At 38.8% G+C, this 16,672-nt stretch overlaps 1 protein-coding gene across 2 annotated transcripts in view; it reads right to left on the bottom strand.

The window, feature by feature from the left end:
- The window catches only part of LOC131343920 (contactin-associated protein-like 2), a 144,180-nt gene that overhangs the window by 63,504 nt on the left and 64,004 nt on the right, over window positions 1-16,672 (bottom strand). For both annotated transcript variants that reach the window (XM_058375795.1, XM_058375796.1), the window contains 2 exons: window positions 6,961-7,110; window positions 1,674-1,836 (listed from right to left, as the gene is read on the bottom strand). In XM_058375795.1, the coding sequence (XP_058231778.1) occupies window positions 1,674-1,836; window positions 6,961-7,110 (313 nt within the window). The remainder of the gene's footprint in view (window positions 1-1,673; window positions 1,837-6,960; window positions 7,111-16,672) is intronic.

Here is a 16,672-nt window from a genome sequence, read left to right as displayed (position 1 = left end):
TTTGTTGTGTTTTACTCTGTTTTTTTTTTGTTTTGTTTTACTCTGTTTGCTTTGAATGGTTTTTATTTGTTTGTTTGCTTTTGGTTTGTTTCACTTCTCAGGGCATCAGGTGGAATTAAATTAGGCTAGAAACAAAAACATGCACATAAGAAATTTAAAACCAAACAGTCAAATGCCCACATCTATTAAAAAAACAAAACAAAACAAGATAAACAAACAAGAAAAAACGTTCTGATTTATGCCATGCCCTTATCAGTCCTGTCAGAAATATAATAATTATGAGGGGAGAGCAACGTCATAAATACAGCTCGGGAAATTCATAGATCTCTAGGGCAAAAAGTCAAGATTTTAGTAGTAACTTTGCACGTTATCACACTTCAAGGCAGTAGAAGTTTTGTAATGTACTGTGAAGTTTTAACTTGTATGTGATTCATACGCAAATTTGTGAACCTCTTTCAATGAGGAATATCTACTCACTCCACAGTGATTCCACTAAAAACACGCACCTCGTCATAATCATGACCTCTGAACTTGAACCAAAGGGAACTTGAAGCTATCATATCTCTAAAATCTGAATACAGATACAGATTATGTTACACTCCTAAAGTATACATGTATAAGTATTGCATTGTCTTATAGCACTGGTTCTGCAGAAAATACAGAAAAGCATTATTTACATCTCTCTAAGCCTCTTAAATCACATCCTGGATCTCATCATCATACAACCATGTGTTTTTCCTTTTGCTGCTCATGAGTGCTGATTTACACCGTTGATCATCTTTTGTTATCCGTGTGCTAAATTTCTGCTGCCTCAATAGCCGTGCATGAGCGAGAAAGAACCACGGCACATAAACACACGTTAAGGCTCTGTGACAGTGAGTGCATGGCAAATCGATCACCATTAGCATAATGACAGAGAGCTGGTGCTCATATTCCTTAAATTGAATAAACCATGCTGATGCTGTGCTCCTGAACAGGAGACGTGACCAGGTGGTCAATTATGTCTCATGTTCTTTAAATGTTCGAACCTTTCCTACAAGAAAAAAATAATAACGTCTGACTCGTTATTAAATATATATTCTATATGTTATTATTTAGCATGTAGCTAGGACATGTAAAATGAACCTATATTAGGAGATCCCAAAGCATGGAACGAGTACATCAGAGGGACAGCTTATGTTGGATATTTGGGGGGACAAAGTTAGGGAGGCCAGATTAAGATGGTTTGGACATGTTCAGAGGAGGGAAAGTGAGTATATTGGTAGGAGAATGTTGGACATGGAGGCAAAGAGGAAGGCCAAAGAGGAGGTATATGGATGGAACAAATGAGGATATGAAGCTAGTGGGTGCAATTGTTGAGGATGCAGAAGATAGGGATAGGTGGAGAGAGATGAAAGAAGAAGAAGAAGAGGAGGAGATCCCAAAGCTTGGTCACCATGGGCTTGATTTTAAAAGTTAAATTGTATAAAATAAGCAATTTGTACTTGATATTTTGGCTACATGATCATTTCAGGCTGTGGTGCTGGAATGATCTTTTAAATGAATGTGTGTTGCGATGATGTCACTCAACAGCCCAGATCTGAAAAATGACAACTTCCTGGTTATTTTATCCGAACCAGAAATGACATTTTAAGGTCTAGCGGTCTAGGAGGATGTTCATCTGGTGATCAGACCTGTCTATGATGGCACACATGTCCAAACTGACGTTCTCAAAAGCTCCCAGCATGCCCCGCTCCAGCGCCACCAGGTCGGCCAGGTGATCGTCCACCTGGATGAGCTGCATGCAGCCCTGAAACGAGCGCTGGGATGGAGACGTCTGGGTCTGCAGGAAATAACCTGTGCGCAGAGAGAGAAGAAACAGGAAAGAGAAATATTTCAGTCTTATACAAGATTACTTCTTGACAATGCACAAAATATCTTGATTATATTCACCATTTATGTGAATTCTTTATTGCATTGTATTGGAAATATTGGCTTATTTTCCTTAGTTTTGTGAGAAATGGCATCAAGGAGTGGCTTCAGAAATATTTATGAGCATTTATTAATTAAAAAAAACCTTGAAATATCACAAATCCTAAACCCAGTAAGACATTTGAAAAAAAAAAATTCCTCTAATAAAAGTTCATACCGATCAGTTTCCTAAAAGTGAACCCCAACATCATGTCAGTTCTGATTTACGGTCCTTGGATTAAAGTTTTCATTAAAGAAAATCATTCCCTAATTCATTAAGCGACCCGTGACCACGTGGAGACGTGCGTACCAAGATGATGTGATGAGAATATGAGTGAAGTGAAGCGAGGATGAACCTCTAAACCCGACAAGCTGCTCAGGCTTGAAAGAGACATGAACACAAATCTTCCGAAAGCCTTCTGAGACTCTGTCAACATCCTCCTGATATTAGCAGGCAAATTATTATGTCTGGAGTAATGACCGTTTGTTTTTTTCGCCTGGTGTAGGAAATAACAGTTGGTAGGAAAATCACCAAGGTTTGGAAAGTTCTCTAGACCATCTGTTGTCTGTCGCTGACACTTTTCTGATTGTCTGTCTGAGCAAAAGGAAAGGAAAGAGACAGCACAGCGAGTGAAAGAAGTTCCCGATAGCGTGAGCTTGACAGGAAACGAAAAGGAAATAAAGCCCGCATCTGGTGAGGAACACAAGAAGGAGAGGAGTATAGCGTCTGTCAGGATGAATGTCTGTATGAACAAAGTGCCAGGGGAATTCAGGAAATAAATAAAGACAGCCCATATTTGGATAACTGGTTTAGTCTAGTCTAGTCTAGTCATTTTTTATAGCATTAAGAAGGAGGACGAGGATCAATTTAGAACAATCACACTATCCGGTGGGGTTCCTTTTTGAGTCTAAAAGCTTCTTCAAATTTCGTCTCAGGGAGTATTTCCTTGCCACTGTTGCCTCTGGCTTGCTCATTAGGAATTTAATCAATCATTGTCTGAATTATTGTATTTCTGTAAAGCTGCTTTGTGGCAAAGTCCACTGTTAAAAGCTATAGAAATAAAACTGAATGTAACGAATTCACCTCAATAACGAGTATGTGTTGAGGCCAGTATTTCTAGGTGTTTAAATGGATCATTGAATTCAAGACCAGCAAAATGACCAGAATCAGGTTTCCTCTGGGATCCCCCACATTGATAAACATCTCTAGTGTTTCTTTCTGCTTTATTAGCTTCATAAGCTCCTTTCAGAAGCCGATCAAGGCTTTAAAACTCCTGGGAGATAAACGATCAACAAACACATTCCCGGTTTATTTAGAACTGAAAAGAGGAGCCTCGTTGATTTCTCACCACTGAAGATGCAACCGTAATATGATGAGGAAAGACTTATGTTGTATATTTGAGCAGTCAGACAGAGCGAAGATAAAAAGTAGACTATTTAATAAAGGCATAATAAATAAGTAAGAAAGGAAGTAAACAAACAAACCAAAAAAATATGGGAGAAGAGATTTTAAGAAGAAATGAAGCACTGTTGTGCCTAGGATATAATATTCATAAGGTTGATTAAAGTTTAGATGAAGGCTGTCCAGTTTTAGTGAGTGAGTTTTGTTTTTTGGCTACAGGATGCAGTCTTGTTGTAGCCCCAACAATCTGGACTGGCCAGACAATACCGAAGCCCTCTTTCAGAAAGGACAGTGCAGGATGTTTTTTTCTGAAGAGGCTCAGCTAATTTAATGTGTGTACTAGGCTGTTTTGGAGGTTTTCCCAGTCTGTAGTGTTCCAGCATTATCTTCTTTGCTGTGTTGTGCTGGAAATGTGGAGGTGGAATTAAGACTGCTGGTGCCAACAAACTGGCCAAGCTGGTGAGATAGGCCAACTCTGTGGTGGAACTGGACGGTGTGGAAGCAGCGACTGAAATGAGGATGAGGAGGAAGCTATAAGCTATCATGGATGATTCTTTTCATCTTCTCCATGCTGTGCTGAGGCGGGTTAGGAGCAGGTTAAGCCACAGACATATCCCTTGAGACATCTAGAGGGCTTTTTTTGTGATATCATATTCTATAGTGCGACAGCATCTGACACACACACACACACACTCATAACAGTTCACTATCAATCTACAGATATTGCACATGAATTTAAATACCAAGGATATTGCATGCATGTATATATGTACTCCCACATATGTACATCCACACTGATTCATTTTGTTTATGATTTTATTATTTTTAGTTATCTGTTGTATAGGATTTTCTTTGCCACTGTGTCACCTCGAATTTCACCTACAGAGGATTAATAAAGCACATCCCCTCTCATTTTATCTCATCCCATGTGAAGGTTTAATATAATGATGTGCTTTTCTGCTCACCATGGCTGAAAAGAGTGATTATTTGAGTTAGCTGTCAGCTCAGACCTGTCTAGCCATTTGCCTCAGACTTTATTTATATCTGGCAACCCTGGTCATATCTGGCAACACAGTGATTTTGTTACATCTAATGCAAAAAGATGGGGCATTGTTATTGTTACTGGCCTCTTAATCTCTCAACACACTGATATTATTATTATTATTATTATTATTATTATTATTAAATGAAGTTCTTCCTGTACATGCATGATTTCATACACTGTGCTGTTGCCATGTGATTCTCTGATTGGTTAACTGCACAGGTATGCAGGCAGAAGATACTCTACATATGCTGATTCTCTCATTTCTCTTGTCTTTGTGCTGCATCAACTTTTCTTTTTTCAGCATATTTTATTAATTTGGATGTATGCTGTTTAGTGGAATAGACACAGCCCCAGATCTGATGTGATTAATTCTTATTAATGTCTCGGAGTTTGCATCCTAGCCTCTTTCTGGTCAAATTTCAGACACAGGAAGTCTTTATCTGTGGCCTGGATATAGAGTGTAGTTATACGGTATGCAATATCCTAAAGTACAAAGTATCTATGTTATTAAGGACAATTCAGAATATATTCCCAAAGAGATTGCTGTTTTATTTATTAGGGACAAAAGCAACCGTGATACATTTATTTACAAGCAGTGGCTATAAATGATTGTATTTTCTCTAAATAAAACAAATCTCAGTGTCAGGGAAAAGCTTTTTCCACTCTCAGGAAAGGAAAAATCGGTTGTAAACAAATTAGAGAGGCAGACACACCGGGCCTCAGGTGAAATAACAGCAATGGATGGAGGAACATTGATTGATAATTATGACTGGTTGATCCGGCAGGAATGTACGAGCTGAGAGAGAAGAGTCTGCCCTTTTCTCCAGGCCGGCATCTCTTAATAAGCTGTCAGGACTGAGGGTCAGAGAGACTGTAGCTCTCATTTAAGATCGTCTGAAAATGATTAAAGTTGATGAAGCTCAGCTACTCTGTTATTTAGGATTAGGAGATGATACAGAAGGTGGAAGACACCGAGGGCTACAAAGAGGTACGTGAGGAGATGCAGAAGGAAATGCAGCATAATGTGGCTGCGGAATTGACTTAAATCTTACTAAATTGCAGGTTAAATGCGTGAGAGTTTAAAGGCAGTCGTCTGTGGCGAGGTTGTTAAATTAGCCGTGCGCTCTGGGTTCCTCACCTGTCAATCACAGAGAGAGCTAATCGAGGGCAGCTAAGAGCTCATGTACGTAAAAGGAGGTGGATATCGGGTTTAACACTGCCTACACATGATCCAGCAGTCTGTTAAGATGCAGTTGGTTGGATTCTGTTGAATTTCATGTGATAGCCTTTACCCTTGACGGTCAGTAGATGTCGTATGACGAGATACCTGACTGGTGGATGGGAATTAGTGACTAAATTAGGGGAAAAAAATGCAGCATCAAAAATCTCAGAGTTTAATCTTAGTGATGAAATTAAATTGAAGTTCTTAATAAAAAATATAAACACACTCTCAGAATCCAAAGGTAGAAAGGTTGTGGAAATGCAACATGTTTTGATTACTAACTGAATGTTATAACGAAAATTTGGTTATGTAATATATTTTTTTTGTGGTAAACTGTATCTTCTTTAACATCTAGAACAAAAGCAATGTCCCAAAAATCTTTTCCAATTTTTTTTCATTAAAGAGAATGAAAAAATGACCACGGTTGCCAGATATGAATAAAAAAAAAGGTCGCAAAATAGACTCATTTTGTTTAAAAATATGAATTAAAAAGCAGCTCAAAACTAGTGTGAAAAAGACACACGTGGCAACGCTGCCTGTAAAGCTAAAAAAAAAGCCTCAAAATTCAACCTGGTTTCGGGAGGTGGAGAAAATCACATGCAAAACCAGCCACGGCTAATTGCCCTTTATTACACTGAAAAGAATATGTAATCAAGCACACTTTTCATTTCGCTTTATTTTTTCAAGCTGACTATCCATGATTCTTCCTCAAATGCATATGTATGAGGATCATTTGCATATTTCTGCATGCACAGACTTAAATTGCACTGGTTCGTGCGCTGGTTTTGTACATGACGCGTTGCACAATGCTGAGTTATTATGCCTGAAAATGGCTACAAACAGCTTAGTACACCTCGCCCTGATGATATTCAGCAACAGAGAGTAAACTTCATTTTTCCAAGTGGCTGTTTACTTTCTTACTTCTAATCTTTCTGATCGGACACAGGAAAAATTGGTGATGTGAAAGCTGTCATGAGGAGCAGGAAGTAAAGTTTGGTACAGAACCAGAGACTACCTGTGAGTTCGGTTGCTCTGTGCAGTGTGCAGTGATTTCCTTGAATGTGAAGCAACCGATTGGCAGTTCTGCACTTGATCAGGAAGTAAAGTAACCTGTGCATGTGTTTGAGTAGGTGATGAGTGAAGTACGAGAGGCAGAGGAACGTTATAGGACACAGAAGACAGACGTTAACTGAATACAAATGCACCAGGGTTCGATAGAATCGAGAGTCTAAATCAAAACCAGGGGGCGCCAGATTTGGTTTTTGTTCAGACCTCCCAAGACAGAGTAGGACAAGGAAGCAACTCCCACCATTATTACTCTAGTTGTGTAATTGTACTCACCTCCAAAGTGGTACGTTCCTCCAGTTGTGATCTGAACAGGGGTGTTGGTCCTCACAGCCGAAGCCTCGTCTCTGTCGATGGTCAATGTGGCGAAGTTTTCTTTGGCCAAGAAACGAACATCGTGCCATTCTCCATCGTTCAGCCCAGACCCTGTAATGATAAGAACAATTATGGAGATATGATTACATCCTACTCTATCAGCTGATTATTAGATGCAGCCATTCTCATACCACATAAATAATACACATAGTACAAATAATAAAAAGTATAAGTAATATATGTTTAAATAAAAAATAAGTAATATATGTTTGTGGTAAACTGTATATTCTTTAACATCTAGAACAATAACAATGCTAAAAATGTTGTAGAGTTAAGAAAATGAATGTGTTCATATGACCAGGGTTGCCAGATAAACCAGAAAGAAATCCTCTATAAATAAATTAATTAAAAATCAACCAATGGACAGCTTTCTCTAAAGAGATCTTTTTCCAAGGTCATAAAATGGACTCATTATGTTTAAAAATATGGATAAAAGTAGTTCAGACTTTGCAACTCATTGAGATTGAATATCTTGAACAATGAGAATAACAATTAACATATTAAAAAAAATATCTAGAGAGGGCAAAAATAATGAAAATAATAAATAAATAGGAAATAAAAATAAAAATATACACTGAAATATCGAAAGTTTATGTTTTTTTTCATGTTAATGAGGCATTAAAATAAAAACCCTTTTGTGTTTAACCCAAAAGACCATCAGTGAGGTGAACGAATGCAGATCTGAAGCCTTCAAAAGGCAGCTTAATATCGTCACTACTGTATAATCACTGGTTTCCTGGCTGGGATTAATAAATCATCAATAACAGACTCTCTCTCTCTCTCTCTCTCTCTCTCATATCCATTCAGTCTTTCACCCTCTTTCCCCCATATCCATATCTCTCTCACTTTTACTCTTTCTCACTCACATATCCATTTCATTCTTTCACTCTCTCTCTCTCTCTCTCTCTCTCTCTCTCTCTCATACCCATTCAGCCTTTCACCCTCTTTCCCAAATATCCATATATCTCTCTCTTTTACTCTTTCTCACTCACATATACATTTCATTCTTTCACTCTTTCACTCTGTGTCTCTCTCTCTCTCTCTCTCTCTCTCTCATACCCATTCAGCCTTTCACCCTCTTTCCCAAATATCCATATATTTCTCTCTTTTACTCTTTCTCACTCACATATACATTTCATTCTTTCACTCTCTCTCTCTCTCTCTCTCTCTCTCTCTCTCATACCCATTCAGCCTTTCACCCTCTTTCCCAAATATCCATATATCTCTCTCTTTTACTCTTTCTCACTCACATATACATTTCATTCTTTCACTCTTTCACTCTGTGTCTCTCTCTCTCTCTCTCTCTCTCCCATGTCCAATTCACTCTTCCCCTTATCCATCTCTCTCTCTCTCTCACTCCCTCTCTCTCTCCCTCTCTCTCTCTCTCCCCCACATCCATTTCATACTTTTCCCTCATTTTCTCCCCATATCCATCCATCTCTCTCTCTCTCTCTCTCTCTCTCTCTCTCTCTCTCTCCAGTACACTTGACTCTTGTCAGCACTTGGCACACTATTGCAGTGCAGAATTTATCTGATATTGGTGGTGATATGCAGGATTTTCAGTCTCCCCTCATCACAGCTCAGTGTGTGTTAATCTGGAAGACATTCAGCTGGACACATTCGGGCTGTCCTCTCTCGGGAGTAAAGGACAGGTGAAATGAACTGACTGCCAGTGAGAGGACATATTGCAAGATGCTACTGCCAGCCCATCTGACAGGAAAGGGATGATAATGCACGCTGTGAGAGCGAAGAGCATGAAGATTATGAGATTAAAATGTAATCTGTGACACTGAGGTTGCGGGTGAACGTGTGATGAGCTAGCTTTAATAATCATACAAGAGCAGTGAAGAACAGAACGAAGAGAGCAATATTACTTCATTAGTAGAGGATCATGGGAAGTGGTGAAGAGGTCGAGGTCATGACTATGAACACATTCATATTGTGTCATAACGCGTTAATGATTCATTATGAATTATTATACAACAGTTTGGATCGACTAATCTGATTGGTCGAGCAGTCTTCCAACTATCCTCACTCCCCCCACCCCCCCACATCCATCTTTCCTTTCATTCTCTCCCCATCTCTCTCTCTCTCGCTCCCCCCCCCCACATCCATCTTTCCCCTCATTCTCTTCCCAACTCTCTCTCTCTCTCGCTCTCTCTCCCGCCCCACATCCATCTCATTCTTTTCCCCTTATTCTCTCCCCATCTCTCTCTCTCTCTCTCTCCCTCCCCACATCCATCTTTCCCCTCATTCTCTTCCCAACTCTCTCTCTCTCTCTCTCTCCCCCACATCCATTTCATTCTCTCTCTCTCTCTCTCTCTCTCCCACATCCATTTCATTCTTTTCCCTAATTCTCTCCCCATATCCATCTCTCTCTCTCTCTCTCTCTCTCTCCAGTACACTTGACTCTTGTCAGCACTTGGCACACTATTGCAATGCAGAATTTATAATTTCACAGTTTGTATCACTCCATTTTTCCGTGTAAAAATTCCACTTTGTAGTTTTAAAAACACTAACTACAACAGCTTGAACGAGATTATCAGCAAATGATATTTTTATATTTTTATAATGGCATAGCTTTTGACTTAATATATGAAAGCTCATCAGATGAAGCTGAAAAGGAAGCAGGGACGCCACTTCAACCAGAAGCACTTATAACTAGAACAAACTGATCAATGTAAGCTAGCTAACCAGCTAGTCAACATGTTATGAAGTGGTTGTGGCTTCCTCAGTATGTATTTTGGCTAAATACAAAACTTTTGCTTATGTTTAAGAATTCACAAATCCGATTGGTCCATATTATTGTATCCATAGCAACAGTTAATTTACATGGACATGTAAAGTGGACACTCTAGATCATCTCAGCGTGATAGCAATTTAAAGACAACCAAAAAAAAGTTTGTTTTCAAAGTTTTTTGCAAGTGTTCAGTTTGTGCTTCTTCGTTTTTTTTTTTTTTTTAATTAACCTATTAGCTTTAAGAGAGTGGGAAAATAAGTAATGCTGGTGAAGAAGGACTGTTTACAGCTGTGATAATGAAAGTGCTAATGAACGGTGGATGTTCCTCAAAATAAAATGCAACTATAAACTGATAAAAAAAAATATATATTGCTGTGGTGTAAGAAGGATTAAAAATTTTTTTATATCAAGTCCATAATCATGCCTGAGTCTGTACCGAAGAGCAAACATGCTTGCCATTAGCCATCTCTTTCATTCAAATCACACACCATCAGTCGCTACTTGTGCCTTCGTGTAATGATTGCACAATGTTTGCTTAGTCTCCTGACTTCTAGATTCTCCTCTAAAGGCGTATTGAAAAATCAATGATCGAGAAAGTAATTCCACCTCAGGCAAGTTCATTATACCAGCAATTGTATGTCATGTGCTCTTTTTTTAAATCGCTGTTGATGATGTGTCACTGAAGAGGGCTTTAATAAATTACCCCGATACATACAAAAGCAAAGGGGTCAAGTGGACTGACTTGAAATGATGGTCAAGGGTAGGTTGCGAAACAGGTCTACAGTCTCAGCTAAAAAGAAATCAGCCTAAGCGTCTATTTTATATCCATCCATCCATCCATCCATCCATCCTTCTATTTATACATATATCCATCCATCCATCTGTCCATCCATCCATCCATCCATTCTTCTATCCATCCAGGCATCCATCCATCCATCCATCCATCCTTCTATTTATACATATATCCATCCATCCATCCATCCATCCTTCCATCCATCCATCCATCTATCCATTCTTCTATTTATTCATTCATTCATCCATCCATCCATCCTTCTATTCATATACATATATATATATATATATATATATATATATATATATATATATATATATATATATATATCCATCTCATCCATCTTATCCATCCATTCTTCTATCCATCCAGGCATCCATCCATCCATCCATCCATCCTTCTATTTATACATATATCCATCCTTCCATCCATCCATCCATCCATCTATCCATTCTTCTATTTATTCATTCATTCATCCATCCATCCATCCATCCTTCTATTCATATACATATATATATATATATATATATATCCATCTCATCCATCTTATCCATCCATCCATCCATCCATCCATCAATTCATATATATATATATATATATATATATATATATATATATATATATATATATATATATATATATATACATCCATCCATCTCATCCATCTTAGCCATCCATCCATCCATACATACATCCTTCCATTCATCCATCCAGCCATTCTCTGTACTGATGAAGCTACCAGGACTCGTGGGCGAACACCTTGGACATGAATCTAACTCATTGCAGGACACAATCACACACACACACATGCACACACACACACGCACACACACACACACACACACACACATGCACACACACACACGCACACACACACACAAACAGTATAGACAATTTAGAGATGACAATCAGCCTAAAATGCATGTCTAAAGACTGGGGGAGAAAACCCCCAAAACATACAATCTCCACACACAGGGTGGAGACAGGGTACCCCAGAGGTGCAAAGCCACTAAGCCACCATGCCCCCTTAATAAATATCATTCTGTATTTAACTGTATTTAAGACCACTGGTGTTGGTGCAGTTCTTTGACAATGTACATGTACAAAAAAATTGTCTTTAATATTTTTCCTTTAAAAAAACAGTCAGAATTTTGACCTTGATAGCACATGTATACCAGCTGGCTCAGATTCCACCTCATTACAGCCCATCTGAGACTCTGTGATAACTTCCCACTTCGCCAATTAATTAAGAAGAGTTGAACCATGTTAACACCGAGTGGGCAACTTGAACTCTGACATATTAACCAGGGCTAATCACTTATCCTCCTGCTTAATTACAGTCGCTTTCTCAAGACGACCTTTAACTCTTCAGGTCCTTAAACACACAGCAGGGGGGACATTATGTAAAGGACATTTAAAGGACATTTTCCCACAAGCAAATGCTCAAAAAGCTTTTGAAAAGGAGTAATAAAAGTACAGAGAGCACCAGAGGCCATTTTCTAATTGAGTTCCAGCTGGAAGTTGACTTTTGGAGAAGAACAGGAGGTTTCAAATTCAGCAAAGCTATCGAAAACAATTAGTCTTTCCTGTTGTCCTGCTTCTCGAGAACCAACAGACACCAAGCTGTGATTAATGAGCGTCACTACCGGTGATTAAACATTTAAGAAACCAGGAAAACATATTTTCGGCTGGTTTTTGGGATGTCAAATAAATCTGTAGTAGTAATTCACACAGAAATTTTCATTCCTTTAAAAAATTAATAGCAAGCCATTTACTGATACACTGATAGGGAATAATATTTAATATAGTTTTATTGCAAGAATGCTTTATATGAAGTTGAAATTGGATTGGATTTGGATGTGTATTGTGTACATTTTTATAGTATAAAGGTCACATTAAATATTTATTTAGCTTCTGTACTATGCCGAAATTGGAACTTGACTATATTACCCATCAGCCCTTTGCACATCACATGACCCTGTGTGGCACCATCTCATTAAGCATCTCTTGGAGGCTGCTCAAGCTGCTGCTGAGGATGGACCACATACACAGCCTGGAGATACACGAGTTAGAAAACTCGGAGACGGCTTCGGACTATAGTGTCCAAGATCAGTTCTCCATCAGTAAACAGTTCTTTATAACTTTAACAAAATAAACTTCACGTTAAAACTAGAATGAATTTCCTACTTACACAATTGAACCTTTTGTCCATATACACTGATAGATAAAATGATTTATAACGGTGTCCTCCACATTTGGTTTCTTCCTGATATAATTTCCTAAACCTAAATGTATATATTTCTGTAAACCTGCTTTGCAACAGCATCCATAGAAACAGTGCAATAATTCAAATATCAAAAATACAGATTCTCCGTGAAGCTCCAGGATTCCACGGGAATTATTCTCAAACCTAATCCGGAAATGTATCCTCATTATTCAGACAGATACTGAATTTTTATTTGGATTTATTGATAGGTCAGCTTATGTGTAAGGAAATTTCTCTCTTTATACTTTACACAATAATACTTCATCAGCCACCACAGGGCTTGGATATAATCACATTCAGATTCATATAATAAATCCTAATAGTAGTATGAACAGCTTCTTTATCTCTTGACCTTGTTCGTTTTTTGGGTTTTTTTTTTTTTTTGCTGAATCGGTTTTTTCTGCAGACTCCAGGGATGAGAGATGAAACTCTGGGTGTTTATGAGGCATAGAGAATGAATAAATGGCAGAAAATAAAAAAAAGGTAATGCATGTGAAGATGCATTATAGCAATATAGAATGAAGAAGGTTTTAAAAGCATAGAAGGTTATTTGTCATTAAAGAAGGCCAAGCTGGAGAATGTTACTCAGGGACTGTGAAGCCGGTCAAATGGAACCGTTCAGTCTTTTTGTGTTCATGGTTATGTCTTAATCTGATTATGCGTTTTGTTTGAAAATCATCAGCTCATAAAAAAAAGAGAGAGAAAGGTCAGATTTATTGTACTGCTGATGTCCTCGCTATATAAGATAAGTAAAGACCATTTCACCCTAACTCTTTTTACCAAAAAATTTTGTTTGTGTCCATCTTCAGCATTGAATTTCGTTGCTATGTCACACTCCACAGTGGTGGATAATGGCTCATATGAAAGTAGACACTCTGAGGTTTTTTTGTAAGTATTTCTCTTTTTAGCCTACTAAGTGCAACATTTTCTCAAAAAGATCCAGAAAAACAGATTAGATTTCTATTACACAAATGTTTCTAAATGGTGATATCAAACCCATTTCTGGTCTCTGAGATGCCCAAAGTGCTTGTTCATAAGCCTACCATTTGGAGGTGTTTATCTTCAACCACTAAAATTCTGTGTAAGGTTATCCAACAGAGTGGGCCAACAGAGCAGGCAGAAGCCAACAGAGCGGGCAGAAAAGAATTCTGTTTTTATACTGATTGAAAATGTCCAATAAGTTGATTGATTTTCTGAGTTTGTTCATACAATTATCCAGTCGAATCATGTAGATCCAAGTCCAGAGCCTCAGTTAATGTCCACACTGCACACTACATCAGAAACAACAACATGTGATCTCATGAATGTTGGTGGAGAGGAACGGGAACACAGATAATAATCACTCTTTACAACCATGGTGAGTGGAAAAGCATCTCATGAGGTAGATGGGCTACAAGAGCAGAATCCCACATCCTGTCAACCATGAACTGATTTGATTCAACATATGCTCTATGATGGTTGTATACAAGTACATCTTCTTCTTGTCCTGTTGGTGTGTGTCATGAGTAAGGATTTTAAATATACCAACCAGGCATAAAATTATAACCACCTGCTTAATATTGTGTTGGTCCCCCTTTTGCTCTGTCATGCACTGTGTGTTCTGACACCTTTCTATCAGAACCAGCATTAACTTCTTCAGCAATCTGATCAACAGTAGCTCGTCTGTTGGATCGGATCACATGGGCCAGCCTTCGCTCACCACGTGCATCAATGAGCCTGTCACCGGTTCACCACTGTTCCTTCCATGGACCAATTTTTGATAGATACTGACCACTGCAGACCGGGAACACCCCACAAGAGCTGCAGTTTTGGAGATGCTCTGATCCAGTCGTCTAGCCATCACAATATGGTCCTTTGTCAAACTCGCTCAAATCCTTACGCTTGTCCATTTTTCCTGCTTCTAACACATCAACTTTGAGGACAAAATGTTCACTTGCTGCCTAATATATCCCACCCACTAACAGGTGCCATGATGAGGAGATCATCAGTCTCAGTCAGTGGTCATAATGTTATGCCTGATCGGTGTATAATATAGTTGAAGACAATAAAAACTTTTTTATTTCTTCCTTGAAAAAAAAAAAAAAAAGTACTTGATATATAGTAATGATTTATTTAAACTGTCAATTTATGTGAGTCAGTTTAGTGGAATAAAGTATTCACATTTGACCTTGTGAAGAAAAGTGTATTAAAAGGAAAAAAAATAATAATAACAATACAGTAGAGGTTATGACTCTAGGCTAGACTTGGCTAAACTCTGATTATGAAGCTGTACGGTTTCAGGAAAATTGCTTGGGATATGAGGTCTCCCAGATCACTTCAAGCAACCGAATATTTAGCGCCAAAGCACCAAGTCGAGTCAAATTCATAAAAGCCTGGGGCCTTTATTTATTCAGAGAAGGGTGAAACCGTTTTCGGATAAAGCACTGGGAAAAGCAATAGGCAGATCTCATTATCTTTCTCCAGAAAACTTCACATGCCTCAAAGGCATCGGTCCCTGACTCGCAACAGAACAGCGCGCCAGTGAGAAGACAAACAAAATGCATCACGCGTAACAAAGTCAAGGGTTCTCTTTTTTTTCATGCCGTTGCATTTACACTGTGGAATGACGCCATCAGGGATCAGTGTGATTAGTCAACCTGTCTCACTTCGCTGTTATTGCTCTGCAGAGACAGATTTCAGTGGAAAATGTCAGTCGCCATGTCAGTTTAGTTTTGTAATTGAATATCCAGCAACAGCATCCGTTCCTACTTCTTATTAGTTTCGCTCAGGGGGGAAAAAACCAAACATGGCAACATCTAGTGTAATGCAAACGCATTAAATGATACAGAATTCAAAACATCAACACATTATTAAAACATGAAGGGAATTTATTTTCAATTCAACTTCCTGAAATGAATTTTGCAAAACTGCTGGGCACACACACACACACACAGACACACACTTACACTTACTTACAGACACACACCAACACCTACAGACATACACACACCAACACTTACAGACACACACCAACACCTACAGACATACACACACCAACACTTACAGACACACACCAACACCTACAGACATACACACACCAACACTTACAGACACACACCAACACCTACAGACATACACACACCAACACTTACAGACACACACACACACACAGACACACACTTACACTTACTTACAGACACACACCAACACCTACAGACATACACACACCAACACTTACAGACACACACCAACACCTACAGACATACACACACCAACACTTACAGACACACACCAACACCTACAGACATACACACACCAACACTTACAGACACACACACACACACACACACAGACACACACTTACACTTACTTACAGACACACACCAACACCTACAGACATACACACACCAACACTTACAGACACACACCAACACCTACAGACATACACACACCAACACTTACAGACACACACCAACACCTACAGACATACACACACCAACACTTACAGACACACACCAACACACACACACACACACAGACACACACTTACACTTACTTACAGACACACACCAACACCTACAGACATACACACACCAACACCTACAGACACACACCAACACCTACAGACATACACACACCAACACTTACAGACACACACCAACACTTACAGACATACACACACCAACACTTACAGACACACACCAACACTTACAGACACACACACACACAGACACACACTTACACTTACTTACAGACACACACCAACACCTACAGACATACACACACCAACACTTACAGACACACACCAACACTTAGACACACACACACACAGACA

This window comes from Hemibagrus wyckioides, linkage group LG23 (genome assembly GCF_019097595.1).
Source record: "Hemibagrus wyckioides isolate EC202008001 linkage group LG23, SWU_Hwy_1.0, whole genome shotgun sequence".
Classification (NCBI taxonomy): Eukaryota; Metazoa; Chordata; class Actinopteri; order Siluriformes; family Bagridae; genus Hemibagrus; species Hemibagrus wyckioides.
Note: the sequence above shows the minus strand (reverse complement) of the source record. Positions and strands in the feature narration are given on the sequence as shown.